This window comes from Borostomias antarcticus (assembly GCF_949987555.1).
Source record: "Borostomias antarcticus genome assembly, chromosome: 22".
NCBI lineage: Eukaryota > Metazoa > Chordata > Actinopteri > Stomiiformes > Stomiidae > Borostomias > Borostomias antarcticus.
In genome coordinates this window covers 10,156,037-10,182,539 of record NC_140255.1, presented here as the reverse complement: position 1 = coordinate 10,182,539, position 26,503 = coordinate 10,156,037, and the positions used below count along the sequence as shown (strand labels likewise).

The 26,503-nt window shown below is 46.8% G+C and overlaps 1 protein-coding gene across 1 annotated transcript in view; it reads right to left on the bottom strand.

The window, feature by feature from the left end:
* The window catches only part of snx29 (sorting nexin 29), an 81,880-nt gene that overhangs the window by 50,730 nt on the left and 4,647 nt on the right, over positions 1–26,503 (bottom strand). The window contains exons 6-14 of the mRNA XM_084456049.1: positions 26,269–26,339; positions 25,834–26,094; positions 25,324–25,714; positions 23,121–23,239; positions 22,777–22,873; positions 22,519–22,601; positions 20,084–20,147; positions 19,691–19,819; positions 10,127–10,212 (exon numbers count right to left, since the gene is read on the bottom strand). Coding sequence (XP_084312175.1) covers positions 10,127–10,212; positions 19,691–19,819; positions 20,084–20,147; positions 22,519–22,601; positions 22,777–22,873; positions 23,121–23,239; positions 25,324–25,714; positions 25,834–26,094; positions 26,269–26,339 — 1,301 coding nt within the window. The remainder of the gene's footprint in view (positions 1–10,126; positions 10,213–19,690; positions 19,820–20,083; positions 20,148–22,518; positions 22,602–22,776; positions 22,874–23,120; positions 23,240–25,323; positions 25,715–25,833; positions 26,095–26,268; positions 26,340–26,503) is intronic.

Here is a 26,503-nt window from a genome sequence, read left to right as displayed (position 1 = left end):
AGAAAAACAGATGATCCACCTTTTAAAAGGGAAACCTGTCATAACCTTCTAGACTTTGAAACCCAGAGTGGATGAGAGTCAAGACCCAAAACAAAATCAATCAAAATCCCTTTCATAAGATGGATTCCTAAGATTCCTTGATCCTATAAGATCAAAAGCCATTACACTCAAATAATTATTATCTCAGTTCTAAATCATATCAAAATGAATCAAATCCAGAAAAAAGATTATTTAAAAATCAACCATAAATAGTATATCAAGAAAATAGCCTCCACAGCAAGTACCGAATCATCAGATTATAATATCATCAGATGCAATGAAAACTGACTCAGTCAGATGATCAGTTTTATAATAGAATCTTTAGTCTTCATCGCTGAACACTAAGGCTCATTTCACAGTCCTTTCTATGGCAGGCGGCTTCTAAGCAACTTCAGGAAGCTATATAATACTCAGTTAACTTCAGACTTGGTGAGCCACATGAACTCTGGTGCACCCAATCTGTGTGTGTGTGTGTGTGTGTGTGTGTGTGTGTGCGTGTGTGTGTGTGTGTGTGTGTGTGTGTGTGCGTGTGTGTGTGTGAAAGAAAGAGAAAAATAAATGAGAGAGAGAGAGAGAGACAAGTGGAGGCTAAATCCCGGAGGAGGATAGGATTGCAGATGAGAAGAGAGATGAAGAGAGGACAGGATGTGTGCTGAACCTAGGGCCAACTCTCAACACCAGCCCCACTGAGTCAACGATTTGAAGTGCAGATATGAGGTGAAATAATAATTTGACAACCCCTCTGGCAGCACCCACACACCTCCCCCCACCCCCCTCTCTCCCTGCCCTCCTCTTTCTCCCTACCTCACAACCTCACAAACATTCTACCTAACCCCCTCCCTCTCCCCTTCTCTCGTTCCCTCTCTCCCCTCCCTCTGTCTCAAGGTCTCTCTCCCCCTCTCTCTCTCTCTCTCCCTCTCTTCCACTCCCTCCGGGGGCGATGAGATGCTGTGCCCAGGCACATGACGAGGAGGATTAAAATGTTTACAGCGAACTTGAACAAACTAACGCCTCTAACTTTAGTTACGGACCAGGAAGGAGAACAGAGCAGCTTTCAGGGAGGGTGGTAAAAAAGAGAACAGCAGCAGTCAGACAGTGTTTGGCCAGGAGGCATGTTTAGTTCCAGTCTAATGATTCTTATCGGCAGCATTTCAAAACATTACCCTACAGGGGGGGATTTCACAAAGCTGGCTAACTAAGCCTGACTTTTGCAACGAGTAAAACCTGGAAATTGTCTAAAGTCAGACTTACTAAGTTAGTCAGCTTTGTGAAACAGCCCCCAGGTAAGTAACTGTCAATAAAACATGCATACACACACACACACATCGGAGTGTGCACACACAGATACACACACAGCCTCTCCTCTCCGCTCCCACTCATTTCAACATGGCGCAGACTGGCCCGGCCCCCCCTCGCTCGTGCCCCTGTGCGCTGGCCTCCGCTGTCCCCGTCGTGTCCCTCCAGCGGAGCTGTAGAACTGATCAGCTCTGATTAGTGTTGCCGTCAACGGCCGCACCGCTGGGGCGGCGCAATGACATCACTAAGCCCCGGGCACCTGCCGGGCCGTCCCAGAGTGCTTTGCAGCGGGGCCGAGGATCTGAAGGGGAGTATAGTTGCCTGGCCGCAGGTGTCTGACACATATGGCTTCTGCTGTGATTAAAAACCAGCCCCTTCCAGGGCATCAACACACACAGACACACACACACACACACACCACACACACACATGCACACACAACACATGCAAACTACACTATGACTCTGCCCAATGACTTTGTAAAAATGACAAAACGATTGTGGCAAAAAAAACATGAAGGAGCACTTCAGATCTCTCCCTTCTTGTCCTCTACTCCCCATCCTCCTCTCCTCCTTCTCCTCTCTTCTCCTCTCTACTCCTCACCCCCTCTCCTCTGCTGCTTGTCCTCTTCTCCTCCCCATCTACCCCATACTCTCCTCCTCTCTCCTTCTCCTCTCTCCTCTTGAATATCAGTGTGTGTTGTGGTGTTATCACTGTTCAGCCATGCGCTAAATGACAGCGTACCCTGCTAATACAGCACAGCTTTCTCTGACGATGGCCAGATGTAATCACTCTCCTGTGGGTGTGTGTGTGTGTGTGTGTGTGTGTGTGTGTGTGTGTGTGTGTGTGTGTACGCACATGTGTGTATGTGCATGCATGTCTGTGTGTGTGTGTGTGTGCGTGTGTGTGCGTGTGTGTGTGTGCGTCCTCGTTGGGATGTGTTTGGTGAAGCATCTCTAGCTAAGTGCCTGTACAGGCTGATAGGGACCGGGATGAGGGAGGATAGAGAGAGAGAGGGATGAGGGAGGATAGAGAGGGGGATGAGGGAGGATAGAGAGAGGGGGATGAGGGAGGATAGAGAGAGAGGGGGATGAGGGAGGATAGAGAGAGGGGGATGAGGGAGGATAGAGAGAGAGAGGGATGAGGGAGGATAGAGAGAGAGGGGGATGAGGGAGGATAGAGAGAGAGGGGGATGAGGGAGGATAGAGAGAGAGGGGGATGAGGGAGGATAGAGAGAGAGGGGGATGAGGGAGGATAGAGAGAGAGGGATGAGGGAGGATAGAGAGAGAGGGGGATGAGGGAGGATAGAGAGAGAGGGGGATGAGGGAGGATAGAGAGAGAGGGGGATGAGGGAGGATAGAGAGAGAGGGGGATGAGGGAGGATAGAGAGAGAGGGGGATGAGGAGGATAGAGAGAGAGGGGGATGAGGGAGGATAGAGAGAGAGGGGGATGAGGGAGGATAGAGAGAGAGGGGGATGAGGGAGGATAGAGAGAGAGGGGGATGAGGGAGGATAGAGAGAGAGGGATGAGGGAGGATAGAGAGAGAGGGATGAGGGAGGATAGAGAGAGAGGGGGATGAGGGAGGATAGAGAGAGAGGGGGATGAGGGAGGATAGAGAGAGAGGGGGATGAGGGAGGATAGAGAGAGAGGGATGAGGGAGGATAGAGAGAGAGGGATGAGGGAGGATAGAGAGAGAGGGGGATGAGGGAGGATAGAGAGAGAGGGATGAGGGAGGATAGAGAGAGAGGGATGAGGGAGGATAGAGAAAGAGGGGGATGAGGGAGGATAGAGAGAGAGGGGGATGAGGGAGGATAGAGAGAGAGGGGGATGAGGGATGAGTGTGTGGAGGAGAGAAGTAGTGTTAGGCTACTCCAATAACTGTACAACCATGGCCCGGAGGCACCTGTGTGTGTATGTATGTGTGTGTGTTTAACCCTTTTAACCCTGAAAATAAAGTGACAACATTTTAATATTAATTGGATTTTCCCTATAATACTAGAAAGCGCAATTTCTCAGCTTTCAGCAAGTGTTGGAGTGAGGAATTTTTTAGATTTGTTAGATATTTTTTTAATATTATTAAATATTTGTTAGATATTTTTTAAATGTTGCCGGTGACGTGGTCGTATTAAAAGGGTTAAAGAACTCAACTTATCACTCCCTCTCCTCACCTTTCTCCTTAACCCCCCCCCCCCCCCTGCCAAAAAAAAGGCACTGCACTCCATGCAGTCTCCCCTCCTCCCCCCGTCCCCTGATACCTCAGAGAGCTCTGAGATATGATCTTCAGCACATAGGGGGGTTATAACGACACAGCCCAATCTGGCAACCGGGCCTTGATTAAAATGTTCATAAACAAAACAGCTCAGGTGAGAAGACCCCCCACCCTGGGGTGACACCTGGGTGCGCCGGTGGAACTTGACACCTCTCACACCTCCCCACCCAGGTGAATACACACCGTATGTTTAAAATAAAGCGCGCACACACACACACACACACACACACACACACACACACACACACACATGCACACACACACGCAGGCAGGCAGGCAGTAGAGCATACACACCTTCTGTTTAATAAATCATGCCTGTCACCGGCAGGTCACACCTCTTTGCTCATAAACACACACAATCTGCCGGGTTGCTGTTCAATCAAAGCCCATCACCCCCTTCCTGGTCGGTCAGCCTTCCTGTGCGCGTGTGATTTCATACCGCTGAGATCTCCTCTGGAGTGTTGGTGCAGATATTAGATACATAAATATCTAATAACATTAGAATATAAATATTATACTGATATTCCCAATATTCAAACAGTACTGTACTAGGTAAACAGGTTTGATAAGCCCCACTCTCTAGTGCGCGAGCAAGCAAACACACACACACACACACACGTAAACAACCCCCATCAGTTTAATCAAAAATCTCCACAGCAATCACACACATACACACACTCTATCACAGCACACACACCTTGTGTTTAATAAACACTCTCACCCTTACATCCATCATCACCAGCCCCATGCATAGAAACTGAGATTAGACATAAACATAACCACACACGCACACACACGCACGCACGCACACACGCACGCACACACACACGCACACACCTTAATCACCATATTCCTGCCCAGGGAATCAGATTAGGCATGAAACACAAAAACACACATGGGCAAACGCACACACACACATGCATGCACGCGCGCTCACACACACACACACACACACACATACAAACACGCATTTCATCAAAGAACAAGATGTCCTGTGACCCCAAGGCCCATGACAAGAGGATGAATATGAGTGTGTGTGTGTGTGTGTGTGTGTGTGTGTGTGTGTGTGTGTGTGTGTGTGTGTGTGTGTGTGTACGTGCATGCGTCTGCAAGCATGTTATAAATTAGCAACACATCGTTATATTAAACGTCTCTCTCGTGGTCCGTTCTGAGAAATGCATTTCATTCCTTCATTAAAGGAGTAGCCTCGTGCCGTCCAATCAGAAGAGGCAAAGAGGCCATGTTGGCGCCGTCGCTGTGTTTATTGGTTTCTGCGCGGCGATGTAATTTGTTTCCCTTGCAATGAATCCATTCTGTTAAGAGTGTGTGTGTGTGGGTGTGTGTGTGTGTGTGTGTGTGTGGGTGTGTGTGTGGGTGTGTGTGTGTGGGTGTGTGTGTGTGTGTGGGTGCGTGTTCATGTCTGCGCCCCGCCAGGTCATTTGTTTATATACATATATATAGTATATATGTACATAATCCATCCATTCCGGCATCTTAACCTTAGACTATAGATTGGTACTGTACTTCTTGTGTAAGTTGTAAATTGTATATTGTATATCTGGAATGAGCACATCTCAGGGTCGGCAGTAATATTTCACTGTGACTGTACACTGTACATTACATGTGACAAATGAAATAATCTGAATCTGAATCTGTGTGTGTATGTGTGTGTCTGGGTGTGTGCGTGTGTGTTACAGCTCCACGATCATCGCCTCCACAAAGACCCTCCTCTTCTCCCCAGGGGGCGCCGGCATGCGCTGGGCGCTCCGTGCATAATGACCCACGGCGGTCTGGCTGCGTTCCCCCGCCTCCCGTCTCCGGGGCTGGGGGCGCGTTCTCGCTCCTCTTCCCCGGAGACGGATCCAGAGACGGCGAGTACCGAGGCACGCGCCCGGGCATGCGCAGGTGAAGGCGGCTGTGTTAATTGGCAAATGCACTTACGGGCGGGTACTGCACAGCTGACTCCAATCATCATTATCTCACCTCTCTACAAGAACAGGGGCCGCGTTCCGGATCGCGTACTTCCATACTATATAGTATGCCAAAAATGGATGTACTGTAGTCATAATACATAGTATGCCACATGCCGTATGGCAAAAATACCAGGATGTCCTACTATATCCGGTCGTATTTTGCAGTATGCAAGCCAGTAGTATATTCTGTCTATTCTGACCCACAATCCTGTGCGCAGCAGAAATTATGTTGTGCCGTGACACACAGGTGTTTTGATGAATCCCAGCTGTGGACGAATGTGACTTTATGAACAGCGACGGATGAGGTCAAATTTCAAAGCACAATGTTATGACAAGGTAGTATGTCCCAATTGGACGCATTCTGCGTGCAAAGTACATACTTTCTAGGGGCAGCCGCAGTACGTAGTGGTAGTGAAAAGTACTGTAGAAGTATGCGATTCGGAACGCCGCCCTGGTCTTCTCAGCGATTCATCGGCAGATCTTCCCATAGTATCCCTGTGGTAAGTATCCTTTGTTTAAGCCTATACAAGACCACAGCCCAGGGAGAGACCAGTCAGCTGAAGCCACATAAGAGGGTCTTTCATCAGCCGTTTGGGACAGAGCAGGTTGACCCCATTTCCTGAGATCCCCTGTGACCATGGTAACACCTTCCTCCAATGGGCAAGCAACCCCAGTGAGGGCTAACTGTTCCTGAGCGATCAGATCGTTTGACCTGAACACAGCGCGCACACACACACACACACACACACACACGTGTCATTTGTACAGGGGGGAATCCCTACAAACATGGAAGGATGTCAAAAGGTAAAAGGAATGAGCATATGTGTGTACTGTATGTATGTCAGATCATACGTGCATGTGCATGTACACGTGTGTGTGTGTGTGTGTGTGTGTGTGTGTGTGTGTGTGTGTGTGTGTGTGTGTGTGTGTGTGTGTGTGTGTGTGCAGGGTTACAGAGGCTCGTGGCTGCCTAGAGAGCTTTCAGGAGATCACAGCAGGGAGAAGCAGTCAGCATCATTAGAGGCCTTTCTAAAGCTTCCTCAGTGATCAGGAGAGCTCTCTGTCTTGAAGTGAACACGGCCAGTGTGGCGTGTGTGTGTATCAGTTCAGTCTTACTTACACACACACAACACACACACTCTCTCCGTCTCACACACACTCATCCTTTTCAGCGGGAACTCAACATCAAAGTGTGATGGAGCATGGCACATCATTAGGCAGGAACAGGGAAGCAATGGAGGGTAATCATTTACACTCAGACATGTAGAGGGATTCACCAGTCCCTGTCCTCTTCAGGGAGGAATGGGGAATGGGAGAGATAGAAAGAGAGAGAGAGAGAGAGAGAGAGAGAGAGAGAGAGAGAGAGAGAAAGAGAGAGAAAGAGAGAGAGAAAGAGAGAGAGAGAGAGAGAGAGAGAGAGAGAGAGAGAGAGAGAGAGAGAAAGAGAGAGAGAGAAAGAGAGAGAGACAGAGAGAGGTATAACGGGAAAGCTAAGAAAAGCCCCTGTGACAGACGGTGAGAAGATAATTGGCAGATTTACATGAGAGAAGTGTTTACACCACAGAGGCCACCAGGAACTAAAGTGGTCCCACAGAACAGTCAGATCTACAGCCTCCACCTCTGGTAAATTACTGTATCTCTGCCTAATCCCACAGAGAACCATCAGACCTATAACCTCTGAGTACTTGAATACTTGAGACCTGCCAACCTGTACACATGTTGCATACAGTAGTAGCTACTATTATTTTATTGTCCAGTGATTTATGTTTGGAAATTTGAATCTGTGTGATCTTCAAATATAATTGGGTAAATGGTATATGGACTACACTTATATAGCTCTTTTCCACCTTAGCGGCACTTATATAGCGCTTTACAATGGCTTCTCCTTCACCCATTCACACACATTCACACACCAATGGCGGTAGCTGCCATGCAAGGTGCTAACCTGCTCATTGGGAGCAATTTGGGGTTAAGTGTCTTGCTCAAGGACACTTCGACATGTGGACAGTCGGAGCTGGGATTTGAACCACTGACCCTTCGATCATCGAACGACCCGCTCTACCAACTGAGCTACAGCCGCCCCCGGGAGCATTTGAGTGCACAAAATTGTTCTGGTGCAACCTTTTTTATATTCAGACGATTTGCTAGTCACACTCTCATGCAGTGTCGTTCGAGGCAGCGGTGAAAACTTCAAAGCCTAAACCGCCATATCTTGACTTAGGAGGGTCACAGAAACACTGGGTTTGGACAGGGACAAAGCTCTCGACTTGGCGAATGCATCTAGCACCTTGAGTTGTAAAGCTCAGGTTATAGAACAGACAGTGCTTTCTCTATGGGAGTGTGGAGCCTCTTCTCCTCCATTTACATAAAACCTCAGGTCTACTGTGTAGCCTACACTAGTACTGTACATGTTTTGCCGGACAACCTACATTATAGTCACATGGCTACATAGTGACATGCCCTCACAAATGTTCAAGGCTGTTTGCTATTTAAAAATAAATAAACACAATAAAATCGTATAATGTAGGCTAATATAGTTAGGCAGAAAAGCTAATAAAGCACACGTTAGTGCATAGAAAATTTACCAGAATACAGAAAATGAAGCTTTTGATGCCCAAAATTGCTTGGGGGAGGACCCCCAGACCCCCCACTTAGGTTACTACCTCCAACTAATTCTGAGCCAGGAAAAACCCCGGTGCTCCTTGTGGCTCAGAGGAAAAACAAGAAATTTGCTCTGGCTGCACAGGCGCGTGCGTACCTGGTCGGTTTGGGTTTGTTATTCAGGCACTGTCCTCGGACCCTCTCAGGGTTCACTGTGCATTTTGGGGTGTCCCACAGAGTGCCTGAGGAGAATCTCTTACCTCTCTCTCACTGGGGAACAAAGATAGTGTCCACACACACACACACACACGCACGCACGCACACACACTGAATCCCACTGATAACCACTCCCTTCTCGCACAAAATGTAATTAGTCATTATGTAGCCCACCATAATCTGCCATGTTCATTCTGTTTGGCTTCCATACAGCTGCCTTATCTCTCTAGCTTTGACACACAGACACACACACACACACGCACACACGCACACACGCACACACGCACCCACACACAAACGCACACACACACACACCACAGCATGGCTTCTCCTCAGGCAATAGGACAGAAAGTGACTTTTATCAAAAAAGAGAGTCCCAGAATGTGAGAAAGCTAACTACGCACCAGAGGCAAAGTCGACTGTGTGTGTGTGTGTGTGTGTGTGTGTGTGTGTGTGTGTGTGTGTGTATGTGTGTGTGTGTGTGTGTGTGTGTGTGCATTCCAAGCTCAGCTGCATCACTCACTTCCGCTCCTCTGCTCGAGAGTGGTTATAATACAGCCCTGTAACTATGACTACTAAACAACCACATCACACCAAACGCGAATATTCATGCGAAAAAAACTAAAGTAAAATCAAAACCCATAAATCTAAACCCATTTCTGTAATTAGTCTGTTCACACCAAACGCGAAATGTCCGCGTTCCAAAAGCTAAATTTATTTTTTCGCAAGTGTTTTGATTTTTCTGCGGATTTCTCTGGCCTGACAGGCACGTCACAATCAAATGACGGCAAGCCGAACAGGCTGACAGCACAGCACGAGAGCCTGTTGTCCGATAGGGCCTTACCCTACACACAACTATTATGTTGATCAATAAGCTCTGTCATAACCCTACCCTCGGCTCATATAAGTAGGCCTAGGCAAGTAAATGGGGTTAGAATAGCTATGATTAGGTCCCTACTGTAGCCTAATAAACCTGGACGGTCTAGATCTAACGTGCCTACCTGTAGACCACTCTGTAATAGGCTAGAGGCCAACTTGCTGTAGCCTACCGTTAGCGTAGCTATAGCAGCAGACAGCAGTGATTGGAGTTAGCTAACCTACTTGTTTTCACAATGACCACAAAGGTTTTTGATAACGTTATAGCCTATAGCGAAATCAGACTGTTACAACAACGTCGACAGCTAACATTAGGCCATTAACGTTAGCTATGGCTAACATTAGCTAAGTGGGATAGTACATTGGGTGGGTTAGTACTCACCGTCATCTGTCCCAAGTTGTTCAACCCTGCCCCAGATATTGTCCTTCATTTCTGTGTCCTTGTCACGCTCGTTGCATGTAAACAGTCAATAGGCCTGTGCAACTGCAGCTAATTCGATGTGTTGGATGCAACATTGAAGCGCTGAATACAATTTGATTTGTGACACTTTGTAGCAAAAGTAGCCCAGGTGCAAAAGTGGTCAGTGGAGCATCTGGCTCGTGATGACTGAATGAAAATGATTGACATGGAGTTTTTATTTTCCTCAAATTCTGTTTGGAATGCATGGAACGCTATTTTTCGTACCGCACTTGGTGTGAAAGGTTTGGCCGCGGAAAATAATTCTCGATTTATTTTCGCTTTTCGTTTGCGCTTTTTGGTTTGAAAACAACTTAATACTGTCGTTTCTCCTCCCCCGTCGACTTCAGTGTGTGTGTGTGTGTGTGTGCGCGTGTGCGCGTGTGCCATCTCTCTTACCGTCATTGCCCTGGTTCCCCTCTCTCTTCAGCATCTGGACCGCCCCCACATACTTCTTCAACTGAACCTTGAGCACCTCATTCTCCCTGTGGACACACACACACACACGTTGGGGACATCCTGTACACAGTGCTTTCCCAGGCAGTCCTGCCCAGAACCCAGGCAGTCCTGCCCAGAACCCAGGCAGTCCAGCCCAGAACCCAGGCAGTCCTGCCCAGAACCCATTCCCGGTCTTAGGCCCAGAGCTGGGCCAGAGGGGCTGACAGTACCCAGTTATGGGAAGGACTTACAGCCTAGTTAAAACAAAGCCCACAATATTCTGAAATGTGTCCTCTGCCTTTAACCTATATTTTATTTTTATTTAACCTTTATTTAAACAGATAAAAAGCATTGAGATAAAATCTCTTTTACAATACTGACCTGGCCAAGAAGGCAGCAAAGTTTCACATTGAAAGACACAAGGACATATAAAATACAGAGAACAACACAACTAAATATACAAAAGGCGTAGAGCACGTGGGAACAATAAGAAATTAAGGTATATTACTACATGAGCAGCTGGTGGTAAGGACTTCTGATCATTTCAGTTTAAAGCTGGCTAAAGGAATAAGTGCCATCAGTTTGAGGCTTGACTGAAGGTCATTCCAAGACCAAGGACCAGAATAAAAAAGGCTCCTTTTTCCAGCCTCAGTCCGCACAGCAGGTACCTGGAACCGTATCCAGGCACTGTCCTTCCTCCACGAGCAGCCAGGAGGACCATCAATGGCGCCTGGGGAGACGGTGAGTAGCTAAGTGCTCAGTCCAAGTCCTGGTCAGGGACTTTTTGCATGTTTTTCATATCGGGTTCTATCAGGGTATGTGAAGGGAACCCGAGTGAGCACGGGGAGAACATGCAAACTCCACACAGAAAGGCCCGGGAGATAGCCCATGCTGGAATCGAACCCAGGACCTTCTTGCTGTGTGACGCACCGAGCCAGCGTGCCACCCACAAGCAGTTTTGGGGCTGGAACCTTCCGGACCCCAGCCGGCTGCCCTACCTCCCGAGCTACGTGCCGCCTCACGTGATTGCTTACCGTCACAGGTGACTTTGTGTGTGCATCTGAGTGTGTGTGTGTAGGAGCCTGCTCGCCAGGCTGTGTGTGTGCGTCCGTGCGTGCGGGTGTACGTTCACGGTCGGCGAAGTTGATTACTGCCGGTTCGCGGGAGGGAAAATCAATCGGAATAGAGCAGAATTTACGACGACACGGGTAGAATAAGCTCCCGCTTTCTCTCTCTCCCCCGGTCTCCCCGCGCCCGCCTTTGTACCCCGGCGCTTATCACTTCTCATTTCCCCTCACAAAGGACGCGCCCGGCGGGAGATCTACCAAATCCACCTGGCAAGCATGCCAAGCGCCTCCCGGGAGCGATCGCGCCGTCGTTATCGGCGGCGGCGGGCCGGGCGGAGAGGAAACACAATTCCTCTGTGATTTAATTAAAGCTAATAAATGTCTGGCGTTCCCAGAGTGGGTAGCGCGGAGGGGGGGGGGATCCGGAGGCTCAGGTGTGTTTGTGTTTGTGTGTGTTTGTGTGTGTGTGTGTGTGTGTTTGTGTCTCTCATCGATCTTGAACAACGAGCCCTCCTGCAGACCCAAAGGCAGCTCGGCAATCATATAGACTGGCTTTAACAGCCGTAACACGTCATGCGTAATCAAGCAAGCAAGCACGCACGCACGCACGCACGTCTCTAGCTCACTCAAAGGCTGAGTTGACGGGTCTGTGGCGTGGTTAGTGGTGTGATGGCGAGACTCCGCCCCCTCATGTCATAGCAGGTCGCGGACAGTGTAGTCCTCTCTGGGCCACCCACATGCCTTCATCAGTGAAGACCGTGTGTCTCTACCACACTCAGGGGAGGTGTGTGGTGTGTGGTGTGATGCTACCACTGTAATCATAAAAGTGTGCCTGTACCTTTAAGAGATGCTGCTAGTGTCGCCAAATTCAAAGCCCAACTGACTCATTCACAATGTAAAGGCATGCTGGATTCAGACAGCTCTCTCAAAAAGTATAAATGTTACAGCTTAGATTTTGAATCCTGGGAACTTGCTGAACATTTTCATGTATAATATGTCTGTGCATCTTAAAAACTGTAGCCATGGCGACAAGTTAGAAAGGGTAAAAATGCAAAATAAGCAGCTCAAAAGTTAGAGTGCGGCACCATACGTTTCAATGGGGAGCGCAGTTGTGTGAACATTTCAATATATAATATGTGTATGAGCTTTTAAAACTGTAGGCATAGCAACAAGTTAGAAAAAGGGTAAAAATGCAAAATTAGCAGCTCAAAAGTTAGAGTGCATCGCCATACATTTCAATGGGGAGCGCAGTTGCCGAACAAATCGCCATACAGCGAAAACTGTAAGTCACACAGCTTAGATACTTACATTGTACGAATCAGCACAGTTGTGTGAACATTTGATATATAATATGTGTGTGAGCTGTCAAAACTGTAGGAGTGCCAGCAGTTTACAAAATGTGTGAATATTTTCAAAGCAACTGCTGCCACCACTCTAAAAACATAAAGTTACTGAACATTCCAAAAGCACTTTCAAGCAGTTTCAATGGGACAAAAATGTTAAAGTTTGAATGAAGTTTATAACATAAAGTATGAAGAAATAGTTGAGGGCCAAAAAACTGGGGAGATCTATAATAAGTAAGAAAGCCCTAATGAGGGCAGCGCTGAAAAATGTTTCGCTAACAAAACAACAGTAGGTTATAATTGAGGCTACACTGAGTGAAAGTTGCAGGTACAATATATAACGACATATTTTAATTAATCAACACATAATTTCTTTGTAATTTATTGTCACAATAAATACTCAATTTGACAGGCAGTGTTTTTTTTTTCAGGGGGGGTGGTAAGCCCCCCCGAAACTACTAGATTGTCACGAGGCGGCCATGTCACGGATACATGTCTGGCGTGTTCTGGCCTCATTCCAGAGATGGTTCATCTCAGGCGCAACGTGGCATGCTTAAACTGGTAATGGAAAATCAAATGGTTTGACTCAACAGGGACAAAAGTACCGATGGAAAAACCCTGCAGATAAGTCCAACAGACAGACAGACAGACAGAGAGAGAGAGAGAGAAAGAGAAAGACAGACCGGCCAATTCTCCAGAAAGCAAATCCCGAGCATGAGTGAGCATGAGAACAGCATGGTGTTGAGACATCAACAAATATTCAATATTTCAGACAACCCCTCTGCCCGTGGGTGCAGAGGGTATACTGGCTTCAGAGAACTTTAAAACAGCCCTCAGTAAGCACGCTCAGCCAACTAAAAAAAAGAACCCGCAGCATCTCTCTGAACTCTAGTCTTTCTGATGAAGGACCACTTCTTCTCCCAGGACCCCCTCCTCTGGCTCTCCATCAAACTGGCAGTGGGAGACTCACATCAGTGTGTGTGTGTGAATACGTATGAGAGAGAGAGAGAGAGAGAGAGAGAGGAGAAAAAAAGACTGTTGGGGGTGGATATGTGTAATTCAGTGTGTGTGTGTGTGTGTGTGCATCTGTGTGTGTGTGTGTGTGTGTGTGTGTGTGTGTATGCATGCATACGTCTGCGTATGTGTGTGTAAGCATGGTCCAGTGTGGGCTGTGGGGCCCACGTCTTAGCCAGAGCCAACGTCAGTGACGTCACCGAGCTGATTCAGAGCAGTCTGATGTGAGGAAACGGTGGTGGAGGCCGGGGGAGAGAGATAGAGGAGGATGGAGGAGGGAGAGAGAGAGAGAGGAGGATGGAGGAGGGAGAGAGAGAGAGAGAGAGAGAGAGATAAGAGAGAGGGGGGGAAGGAAGCCCTCTTCTGGCATTAATAGGAAATATTGATTGCTCCAGATTTGGATACAGGAGAACTGACTGACTGTGACTGACTGTATGTGTGTGTGTGTGGGGGGGGGGGGTGCGTGTGTGCGTGTGTGCGTGTGTGTACAGCACAGTGAGAGGCCAATGCCTTGGATTGACATGGCTCGGAGGGAGAGGCTGGTACATAAAGGGCCAAATTGATGCCCTATACACTCTACCCAAGCCCCTTTGAAACAGCCTCACCATGAGGTCCAGTGTGTGAAAGAGAAGAGAGCTGAGGGCTGAGGAGACAGCGTTAACAATGGATCTCTCCTGCAATCTTTAAAGGTCCCCTATTATAAGCCCTTTTCAGGAACATTCCCAAGGAACTAGGAACCAGGGTCTGAATTCCAAAAGTCCCTAGTCGGGGGCGAGGGTAGTACTTTTCGAAGGACAGGAACTACTGGGGATGGGGTTGCTGAACATTTCTGATTGAGATGGATCAAACATCCATGCAAGACTACAAGAAAATCAAGGACCACAAGAACAGAAGTAGCTCAGATCAACTGATTTATTCAATTAATAGGCTGAGATTCTGATTTAGACCTATTGACTTAAAAAACGCACTAGTAGGCCTATATGTCGGACTCACCTCTGCTATTCCCAAATAATAATTAGCTACACATATTTAACATGTGGCAGGGACAAAAACATTTATAACAAATGGAAACAAATAGGTATTCAGCTGTAGACAAGTGACAAAAGAACTGGACACGGAGCGTCCAAAATCCTATTCCAGGCCACTTTAGGTCTTCGTTTCATCTTTCTCTTTCATTCTTTACATCATGGATGTAGATGTGTAATATACTAACTTTACGCAGCGTATTTTGCACTTTCCGAAATCGTCCCAATCCACACACTCAGGTGAAATTGTCATTGAAAAGTGAGAAAGCAAAATTCCAGCAGCTGCACACATTTCCCACCCATCAACCACTGTAGGCCTTCCTTTTTTCTTTTTCTTTTTTAACATTTGTTTTGAATAAGCCATTAGTTCATTATTAATCACAACGGATTTAATCATGGACAAAAATAAATGTACAAAAGGTGGAAACAAAAAGGCTATTACAGCCACTAGAGCTTAATGGCTTATCATCAATTCAGCTATTGGATATTGCCGATTTTCATGGAACTAGGTGGAGAGGTGTAGCATGGGCCAACTTAGAACCCACTAAATTTTGGAGTGGATCCGAATCACGAGGCGGGTCCACGAGCCGCCCAAACATGGCCGGCCATTCACCTCTTTTTTGGACTTTTGTACAGGATTGAAAAATTCCCACCATTCATTGTCAATGAGGGGAATTGAAAAGGCCATATCTCAACATGGGAAAGTCACATAGACACAGAGTTTGTACAAGCATTAAGCTCTCAACCTAACGAATGCAGCAATAATAAACATGTCCTGCTCGCACGCTGGTGTTGTATACCAAATTTTTGACTTATACTAAATTTAGTATCACGATATATAATTTCAGTCGTTAATTTCTGTGTGCGATAGTGCTGCACAGTATACCAAAATTCAGTACTTTTTCAATACTTGATTCTATTCAGCTGTCTTCGACATGTTTTGAGTGCACGAAGAGGAGCGGAGGAGGGTCTGTTTACAGACGGGGCCAGCGTGAGAGAGAATTGCAAGCGACAGAGAGGGGAACAGAGGGGCTGAGCGAATCAACATGCTGTCCACAGTTCTACAATGAGCAACATTTCACTGTGACTGTACACCTACGTTACGTATAAAGAATCTAATCTGATTTTAGCCATTTTAAAAAGTAAAAAAAAATTGTGAGGCGGAGACTAAACAAATTTGAGGTCTACCGGCACATATCCTCTCGATCACTCACACCGGAGACACATTTGACCATTTTAAATAAAAAAGTATTGAAAAAGTACTGAATTTTGGTATACTGTGCAGTAGGGCTGCTCGATTAATTGGATTTTAATCTAGATTAAGATCTGGGCTGTCAACGATCATTAAAACAAAATAATCGCCATAAAACGATTTTGCACAAATCAAGTGCACCCTACACTGCAGAGCTATACTGTCTCCCATGGGAGAAATGTATCTAATCCAAAGAACATTGTTAAAAAGAAAAGCAAGTCAACATTTAATAAATTAATTGTTATCAGTCAATGTATAATTTGATATGTTAAGAAAATGTTAAAACTTTTGACAAAAAAAAAAGATTCAATGAATAATCGTGTTAAATAATCGTGATCTCAATTTCAATCAAAATAATCATGATTATGATTTTTGCCATAATCGAGCAGCCCTACTGTGCAGCACTATCCCACACACGTGCACAAAGAGCCACAAAATGCATTCATGGGTGGAGGTCTGTGCTCTCTGAGCATCATTTCTAGTGAGAATTATACCATGTCATCCATCTTTGGAAAAAAAAGTTGAAAAATTGTTAACTAACCATTGAGAAATTTCCTGCTGCATTTGGGGAGGGCGTGTTGGGGAGGGGAGCAGCAGCTCATTTGCATTAACGCTACAGACTCAGAAACGGTGTGTCCAAAACAGGACTGAAACAGAGGGATACAGAGGTATGCTGGAATGCTTAATCTGAGTGGTATTTTCAGCAAAAATATTCAGAGATATGTTCTATGTATATGTTTCTCCAGTAGCATAATAAGGGCCCTTTAACTCTTTGTCTAACTGTTTGTTTACTTGTGTTTTAAGCCCTTCAGTTAATTGCTAATTGGCCACACCGGGTAAACATCAAAGCAGCTTGATTCAGAGGTACAGATGTTTGATGAGAGGTAGATAAGACTACAGGGGTTTACTGAGAAAGAATCAGCCCTGGACTTACCGCCCGGGGTGGGGGAGGGGTGCACACTATGAATCTGAATCCGTTTTTTGCCATGCAGTTTTACAACGTACTAGCAATTGGCGTTCAGGCGAAGTGCATAACATTTAGACAACATTGGACAGGGTGCAGGGACGAGACAGGATAGTGCAAAGGGCATGAGAATAGAGATCACTGATATCGATCATTGATCATTGATCATCATTGAGCATGTCAATGTACATGGCACCTGCAAATTAAATAAATAACAAATGAATAAATATCCTTGGAATTTTTTTTTTTTTTAATTTGTGGAGTATAATGGAAATGAGGGTCAGTAAGTTTCAGAGAATAAGTTGGTGGATGACCTATGCTGTTTCTCCTCCTTAGTGGTGGTGTGGTATCTGTGATCTCTCCCCCCACTGCAACACAGGGCTAAGCTCAAACTACAGACCCATAAGGGTTACCCTTCATATTAGCATCAGACTTTTAAACTCACTTTTTAGAGGCTCGTCTGTCTCATATCCTTTCTTTTTCTCCACCCTCCTCTTAACTGAACCCTCATGTCTGCTCCTTTCTCCTCTCTGTACTTCTTGCTCCTCTCTTCTCTCGTGCCCCCTCTCCTCACTCCCCTTCTCTTCCCTCACATCTCGCGTGCTCTCTCTCTCCTCTCTGCTCTCCTCCACTGTGGACACAATGGGCCCAGCCTGAACATGACATAAAAGGTATCCCCAAAATTATTAGCGCAGGCATGACAGATGTAGGCCTAAACAAATATGATATGGGCAGACTACAGTGTTACTCAATATGCAACATATTATAAATGTAGAACCCATCATTTGATATGTCTGCTAGCTAGCTAGCCAAGTTAGATAGAGATAAAAGGGATCTTCAATCCCTATTGTGCAAATAGCTTAAAACCTAGAAAGTGTGACCAACCACCATGTAAGGCTCGCTAGTCCCTTCACTGAACATGTAACTTAACGTCAGCCCTAGTCCCTAGCCTATATCTTACCGCTTCAGTCTACTCCTCAAAATAGCTGGTTGCTGGCCACTTGAGGATGCTGATGCCCAAACAGTAAGCTATGTTGATTTTTCTACATTTGGAAGCTTGTGCTTCTGTTTTTCGCGGCCCCTCCTTTAGGCTACTTTTTGACATTTTCTTGACTGTAACATTCGCTAGCCATCTCTACTGCTGCTTTCTCCCCAAAAAATGATTGTCAATTAACCGGAAAGACACAATCCAACTTTTAACCCAGAACACATTGCATGTGTGTGTGTGTGTGTGTGTGTGTGTGTGTGTGTGTGTGTGTGTGTGTGTGTGTGTGTGTGGGGAAAACCCAGTGGAATGCTGGAGTCGCTCCCCTGTCTTCGGTGTGTGTTCGGACAATTTATGTGGATCCAGAAAGTATTCAGACCCCTCCCCTTTTTCCATATTTTGCAGCCTTATTCCAAAATGGATTAAATTTTGTTTTTTTCTCAAAATTCTACACACAATACCCTTAATGACAAAGTCAAAAAGTTTTTTTTTGATTTTTAGAGATTCTTGCAAATGGGAAAAAAAAAAAAATATATATATATATATATATATGACATGTAGATAAGTAGTCACACTCTTTGCTATGACACTCAAAATTGAGCTCAGGTGCATCCTGTCTCCACTGGTCATCCTTAAGAGGTTTCTACAACTTCATTGGAGTCCACCTGTGGTCAATTCAATTGACTGGACATTATTTGCAAATTGGGTACAAAAAAATGTCTGCAGCCTTGAAGGTCCCAACAAGCACAGTAGTCTCCATCATTGATATCAAGACTCTTCCTAGAGTTGGCCACCCGGCCAAACTGAGCAATCGGGGGAGAAGGGCCTTGGTCTGGGAGGTGACCAAGAATCAGATGGTCACTCTGACATAGCTCCAGCGTTCCTCTGTGGAGATGGGAGAACCTTCCGGAAGGACAACCATCTCTGCAGCACTCCACCAATCAGGCCTTTTATGGTAGAGTGGCCAGACGGAAGCTACTCCTCAGTAAAAGGCACATGACAGCCTGCTTGGAGTTTGACAAAAGGCACCTAAAGGACTCAGACCATGAGAAACAAAAATGGTCTGATGAAACCCAGATTGAACTCTTTGGCTTGAATGCCAAGCGTCATGTCTGGAGGAAACCAGGCACAGTTTATCACCTGGCCAATACCATCCCTACAGTGAAGCATGGTGGTGGCAGCATCATGTTGTGGGGATGTTTTTCAACGCAGGAACTGGGAGAATGGTCAGTATCGAGGGAAAGATGAGTGCAGCAATGTGGAGAAAGATCCTTGATGAAAACCTGCTCCAGAGCGCTCTGGACCTCAGACTGGGCTGAAGATTCACCTTCCAACAGGACAACGACCCTAAACACACAGCCAAGATAACAAAGGAGTGGCTTCGGGACAAGTCTGTGAATGTCCTTGAGTGGCCCAGCCAGAGCCAAGACTTGAACACAATTGAACATCTCCAGAAAGATCTGAAAATGGCTGTGGACCAATGCTCCCCGTCCAACCTGATGGAGCTTGAGACGATCAGCAAAGAAGAAAGGGAGAAACGGCCCAAAAGGTTTGCCAAGCTTATCAAGAAGACTTGAGGCTATATATAATTTCTGCCAAAGGTGCTTCAACAAGTATAGCGTAAAGGGTATGAATACATATGCACGTGATATGAGTGTTTTATTTTTAATACGTTTGCCAAAAAGCTTTTTTCACTTGTCATTATCGCGTATTGTGTGTAGAAATTTGAGGGAAAGAAAAAATTTAATCCATTTTGGAATAAGGCTGTAACATAACAAAATGTGGAAAAAGTGAAAGGATATGAATACTTCCCGGATGCACTGTAAATACATTATTCAAATGTGTGTGTGTGTGTGTGTGTGTGTGTGTGTGTACCTGGCCAGAGCCTGAACCTTGCCGGTGTGTCTCTCCTCCAGCTCCTCCAGGCGTTTCCTCAGGGCGTCCGTCTCCTGCCTCAGCCCGGCAGAGTGCTCCATCTCTCCATCCAGGAGGCTGCGCAGGGACCTGGACCCACACACAGGTAACGTACTACTGTTATACACACCCACTTGTGCACTTGGATCACCCTAAGCATGGACTGTTCCTGGTTAAAAAGAGGTTAAAATGAAAACCAACACAAAATGTTTGATCTTTATGTTTACAAACACAGGAATTGGACTGTCCTCTTCTGTATCCTGAAAGGTTGTTGTTTTGGGGATCCAGGATTTTCAGCTGAGAGGGACGTTAGGTATGAGCTAGCTCTAGCAGGAGGTCCTGTTGTGAACTCACGTGTTCTCCTCCTCCAGCTCATCTTTCCTGTTCATCATGGCGACGATGGCCTGACGCAGCTCCACTGAGGAGAGAGAGAGAACATTACCAACCTCGAAAGAACGCAACGCAGACAAAGAAGAACATTACCAACACTGAGAGAACATTAGGATGGAGGAGGAGGGGAAGACAGGAGGAAGTAGTGGTGTTGGTGGAGGAGGGGAAGACAGGAGGAAGTAGTGGTGTTGATGGAGGAGGGGAAGACAGGAGGAAGTAGTGGAGTTGGTGGAGGAGGGGAAGACAGGAGGAAGTAGTGATGTTGATGGAGGAGGGGTAGACAGGAGGAAGTAGTGGTGTTGGTGGAGGAGGGGAAGACAGGAGGAAGTAGTGGTGTTGAAGGAGGAGGGGAAGACAGGAGGAAGTAGTGGTGTTGATGGAGGAGGGGTAGACAGGAGGAAGTAGTGGTGTTGATGGAGGAGGGGAAGACAGGAGGAAGTAGTGGTGTTGATGGAGGAGGGGAAGACAGGAGGAAGTAGTGGTGTTGATGGAGGAGGGGTAGACAGGAGGAAGTAGTGGTGTTGATGGAGGAGGGGAAGACAGGAGGAAGTAGTGGTGTTGATGGAGGAGGGGAAGACAGGAGGAAGTAGTGATGTTGATGGAGGAGGGGAAGACAGGAGGAAGTAGTGGTGTTGGTGGAGAAGGAGGTGGTGAATTGTCTGAGAAGTGAGGACGAGGAGAGGAGGAGGTGAAGTTTGGCAGAGAGGAGAGAAGGATAATGATTAAAATGATGAGGGGAGTAGATTATTATGATGATGATGATCATGATGATGATGATGATGATGCTAAAGCAGTGTAGTGGGAGGAAGCCCATTATCTCTGGACAGGCTCCAGCTCAGTAATACAGAAATAAACCTGACCTTTAGAGGCCCACGCACTCACACACACACACACCTACACACAAACACACACACAAACACACACACACACGTACACTTACACACATGCTCACAATCCATTAGAGTTCTGCAGACAGCCTTGAGTGTGTCTTATTTTAGTCAATGAACATGAAGAAAGGTTTCTAAATTCAGCTATAATGGGGAACCTGAAGGTCTCACACACGCTTCAAAAGCCTTGAAAGTGACTCAAACTCTGCTTCTGTGAGAGCAATTGAAAATCAATTTGAATTCAAAGTCCACTGAGGAAATAAGCACTACAGATTTTTTTTATTTTAATGCCCTTACTTAAAACTTTGTACTAAATTGCATATAGCCTGGAGGTTGCGACACAGTCTGGACTTCTACCCGCCCAGAAAGTTTTCCAGAAATTACAAAACAGCGGGCCAATCAGGGCCTGCATTTTAACAGTGGCGACGCAGCCCCTGATTGGTTCCCGTAGTTGATATGTGAAAATGAACAACAGACTGCCGGCAAAACAGTCAGCAGTTATTGCAGAAACAGACTCAATAACGATTAAATAAGAACAAGAGTATGCACTAGCGGAGTTTCTCGGAAGAAAAGACATTCTCGCCGCTATTCCGACTGGAATGTTTTGTTATGCTGGCTGAAGGAGTAGCTACAGGAAAGTACTCCCGCCCATTGTCATTCTGGGCGGGCCAGAAGTCCAGACTGTATCGCAAAATGTTTTTCTGGTTTCAGGGTTAATTGCAGACTCCACTGAGGGAATATTTGAGGTCCATAAGCCATGCGACACCCCTCGATCGAAGGTTTGAACCCCCCCACACACACTCCACTGTCGTCACTTTCCTTATCGACCACTTTGAAGGAGAGGAGGCGTGATGGTGGCTCTGACACAGCACTTTGTTACCACAAACACACACACTGGCACACACGTGCAAGCACACACACACACACACACACACACACATCCACACACACAGGAAACACTTAGCGTCAGGATGAACAGAGAGGCTAACCTTCTGGTAAGCTTTGAGGGACTCAACAGATCACGTTCTAGAGATTCTACACCAAGGACAGCGGTGTTTAACATCCTGGAAACGTCAGAGACACAGTAGAGCCTGGGACAGCTCGTGGTCCACTGCTAGCTGCTGACATAGCAGGGTCTGCGTGTGTTTCTATCACAGGGTGTGTGTTCATGAAGACAGAACAGCTAACGAGTAGACAGGCTTTCCCCAACCCACTTCTGTCTGTTGCATTAGTAAAAGCCTTTGTGTGGGGTGCACATCAGATGTGAACCTGACACAACGGGACTGGATCAACAGTGCCATCTGGTGGAGGGATAAGGATGTATTGTATGTGAGGTCCTTCTCTGCTCTCTCACTTACAGTGGAGAAAGGGGACATTACAGGGACATAAAATTGTATGAGGGACAACTGTCGGAGACAGGATGTGACGTCATCTCAGCGTCCGCCTTAAGAGACCGACAGAGAGGAGGACAGACAGGGCAGGGGAGGACGGGGGAGGAGAGCAGACACTCACCCACTGTCATGGACTCTGGCAGACCTGGTGTGGGCAGCATGCTGGAGAGAGGTGCATTCTGGGCCGGTGGACTGGACTCCATACTGGGAAGACCAGTGAGAGGTGAGATATCAGAACCAAGAATAACTTTTAGGTTTTGTTGAATAAGTCTATAATGGTTTCTACACTGGTTTCTAGCCTTAAAAATGCATTGCCAGTGTGATTCTCTCTCCTCTCCACTCTGCTGTCCGAATTCCGAAAGATGGAACCGTGTCGTACTTGAACTGTAGCTTGGATCTGCTGCTTTCACAGCTGACTGCTGGGGCTGGAGGCGGGGCTTGGACAGGAAATGCTACCGCATCCTCCACGGAGCTGACTGAAACAAAACGAAGGACAATGCAAACGTAAGAGAGAGAAAGCACCATCCAATCCAGCTATGGATGAATGTGATGTATGATATAATGTAATTTAAACCATATCAAATTAAAGAAGATCAAGCTGTACTGTTGCATGTAAATAGACTCAATCAGCCAATCAACTAATCAACCAATCAGGTAAATCAATTAATCAAGCGATCAGCCAGTCACATCATGGTGTGTGCCAGGCCACTAAGGAGAACCCACCTGGCTGAGGATAGGTGTCAGTGGGGGTGACTGGGATCAGGACGCCTGAGGTATCATGCTCAGTCATCACCTGCTGTGGGCTCCAAGTGGACACACTAGACAGGCTGCCCACCACCACCCTAGAGAACACATGACAAGCAAACAGTGTTAATATGTATTCACAATCAATCTCCTTACCCTGCCTGTGTTTTTCAACACAAGGAAACATCGACTTGGTGGATTGTGTGTTGTTATTTACCGGTTGAAGTACATAGGTCTAGAGCCATGGACTTAAACTCTGTGACTGAAGGAAGGACCTCAAGATTTACAGTCTGTTGTAACGTATTTCCTGGAATCTGTCAGGAAGGGTGTGTTGTGAACAGAAGCCGTTACATTACCGGGTAGGTCAGTCTGGCGAAAGACAAGGGATTTCAGCCACTGGAAGTTCCAAAATTCACCAAAAGGAAAATGGATATTTTGACCATTTTAACCTGAGAGAAATGTCTGTCTAAAACCAAAGAAGATGTGGGTCGACTGACATAGCCTCCAACATTCTTTTCCGACCAAAGGTTTTGGGCACCTTCTAATGGCATTTAATGGCATTTTCTAATTGCCATTTCTCCCGCTCCATATTTCTTTGCATTGCAAAATGTAGCCTATTAAGGTCTTGATCTTAAAAGGCAACAAAAACAACATATATAATATATATATATTTTAAATTTGTAAGAATACTACCCTACGTTTTTTTTCTTCGACTGACTCGGTTCATCTGGGTGTCCGTCGCTGGACTGTGCCTTGCGTGTTCTAACTCAGGATTGGCATGTTTGAAAAGACGCAACACGGGAATGTCGTGGCATCTGGCTCATGTATGAATGGAGAAAATCAGTCGTGGCCCCGGGTAGGATTTTACAGTAATGTACAGGGAACTATGTGTGTAAGAGCTAATTGTTTTTACTGCTGTACAACCAATTACCCTCTGGGGACAAATAACATTCTACTTGACTTAACTTGATTGACTTGTGCAAAAGTTTCTCTCATCATATATTAAAAAACAAAACATAATTGACACAATCAATCAATCAGTCTATATAGTGTTACTCAGCGGATGTACTGTAGGTTTTGGGGATAAGCCTTGTCATTAGTTTGTTACTGTAGGTTTTGGGGATAAGTGTAGTAGTTTTACAGAACGTCACCAGTTTCAGTAATCTCATTGCTGTCCATATAAAGTTGATTCTTGCTTAGGTGTCTCTAATACCAGTGTATATTTAGATGAGCTGCCCAACGTTGAGACCTAATAGGTCATAGAAGATCATAGAAGGTCAGTCTAAGGGTCATAGAAGTCCAGAGAAGAATTTCTGGACTGACTTGGTCAGCAAAGAGCCGTCAACAAACAGCTGTAAAGTTGCTTCATTGGACATTAGATATAGTTCAGTTCCCTAGCAGGTCTAATCTTGAACTGGTTTTGTGCCATCATCGCTTCTCACCATAACTAAAGATTGTCAGGTGAGCAGCCTCTACTAAGCACCCCCACTAAACAGTATAAAAGAAGAACCACTGGAATGGAGGGGTGCGCTTAACCTCGTAGCTCATGTTGGTTTAAACTATCTTACGCTGGCTTTAGCTTTAGCTTAGCAAGCTAGCATTTTAGCATGCTAGCTCACATCTGTTGTCCACGCTACTTTGACTTCAACGTCATGCTACTCTACTGCTGTCACGGTATTGTAATTGTCTATTCCTGTTAAGTAACTGTCGTTGTAATAAGCTACGTGTCAAAACTATATTGGACCATGCCTAAAGCGTGGTTGCTGTATTGTGTTTTGATATGCTTATTCTTTGTTAAATAAACTACAGAAAGATTTCTCTTCCCAATATTCATTGATCAGTAATGTGTTAATTAAGGTTTCCCACATCATAAGCCTTGTCATTAGTTTGTTACTGCCCAATCGGTGGCGCCGATTCATGTGGTCGGCCAGTCAGTGGCGATGGGAGATCCTCCCACACTATGTGAAACAAACTACCACCTAGCAACCGCTCCGCCCAAGACGATTGTGATTGGTTTAAAGAAATACTGCCTGTTTGTTTCCCCCCTATCCCTGAATGGTAATGAGTCCAGCCAGACCTTTCTCCAGCGCGGGCAGCCTAAAGGCATGTGGAGATACTGTAGGTCTATAACAAGTCTATAACAAGCGAGGCTGTTGAGTATCTTGACAAAAGTGTGACTCACTGTTCAGAGTTGGCCCTCTCCTCCTCGGCCTCAGCTCTGCTCTTGTACACCTCGTCCTCCTCCTCCTCCTCCTCCTCCTCTTCCTCGTTGTCCACGCTCTTGGAGTCGGGCGGCGGAGCTCTGGAGGGAGGGGGGGAGCAGGCCCAGCTGACGATCCCGGGTCCGGGCAGCCCGTTCTGAGCGGCGAAGAGGGAGAAGGCGGGCTCCAGCGGGTCCACGCCCTCCTCCACGCTCCCGGGGGGGGCCAGATGACCCTTTCCCCGCGCCCTCGACCGCCCCGCCTGGTCGTCCGCCTCCTCCTCGTCCTCCGCCCCTCCGTCCAGTTCGTCGTCGAAGGAGATGATGTTGGTGACCTTCTTCTTCCTCCGCCGCTCCTTCCTCAGCCCGGAGTCTGGGGGGGGGGGGGGGGGGGGGAGACAAGAACGGCGGCACGTCCGCTCCGTCACACAACGCACGTCTCAACAAGGCTCAGCCGCAACCCCCCCCGGGCCACGGTTCCCCCCTCCCTACCTGCGGAGGCGCTGCGGGGCACGACAGGCAGCGGTTCGGAGGGCGCGTCCGGGCGCGGGGAGAAGCCGGGCACCACGGCCGTGGCGGTGCCGATCTCCCTGAGGAGGGAGCTCACGCCCTGGGTGGACTCCTTCCACAGGATCCCGATGCCCTGGGTGGACTCCTTCAGCAGGTGGGACACGGAGGGGCCGGCCGTCCGGGTCACGCCGCCGTTCAGGTCCATGTTGTCGATGTTGATGGCGAACAGGATGGAGTTCAGTCCTGGGGGGGGGGGGGGGGGGGAGGGAGAAGTGACAGAAAGGAACAGACTGAACACAAAAAGGGATTTGAACTAAGCTGCTGTTTCAGCAATTAATGTATTAGTATTGTAGTGACATACGGACTACGCACCATGTAGTACACACAACACAGAATAACACAACACACAGTTCTGACCTGCAGCCATGGTGGGCAGCATGCTGGCTCTCTCCTCATCCAGGATGAAAGCCCAGTCTTCATAGTAGGTGCTGGAAACACACACACACACACACACACACAGACACACACAGACACACACAGACACACACACACACACGCATGCATACAAACAGGCACACACACACACAGCATACACACAAACAGCATATACACACGCACACACACGCGTGTCAAACATCGTTTTCTATGGAGG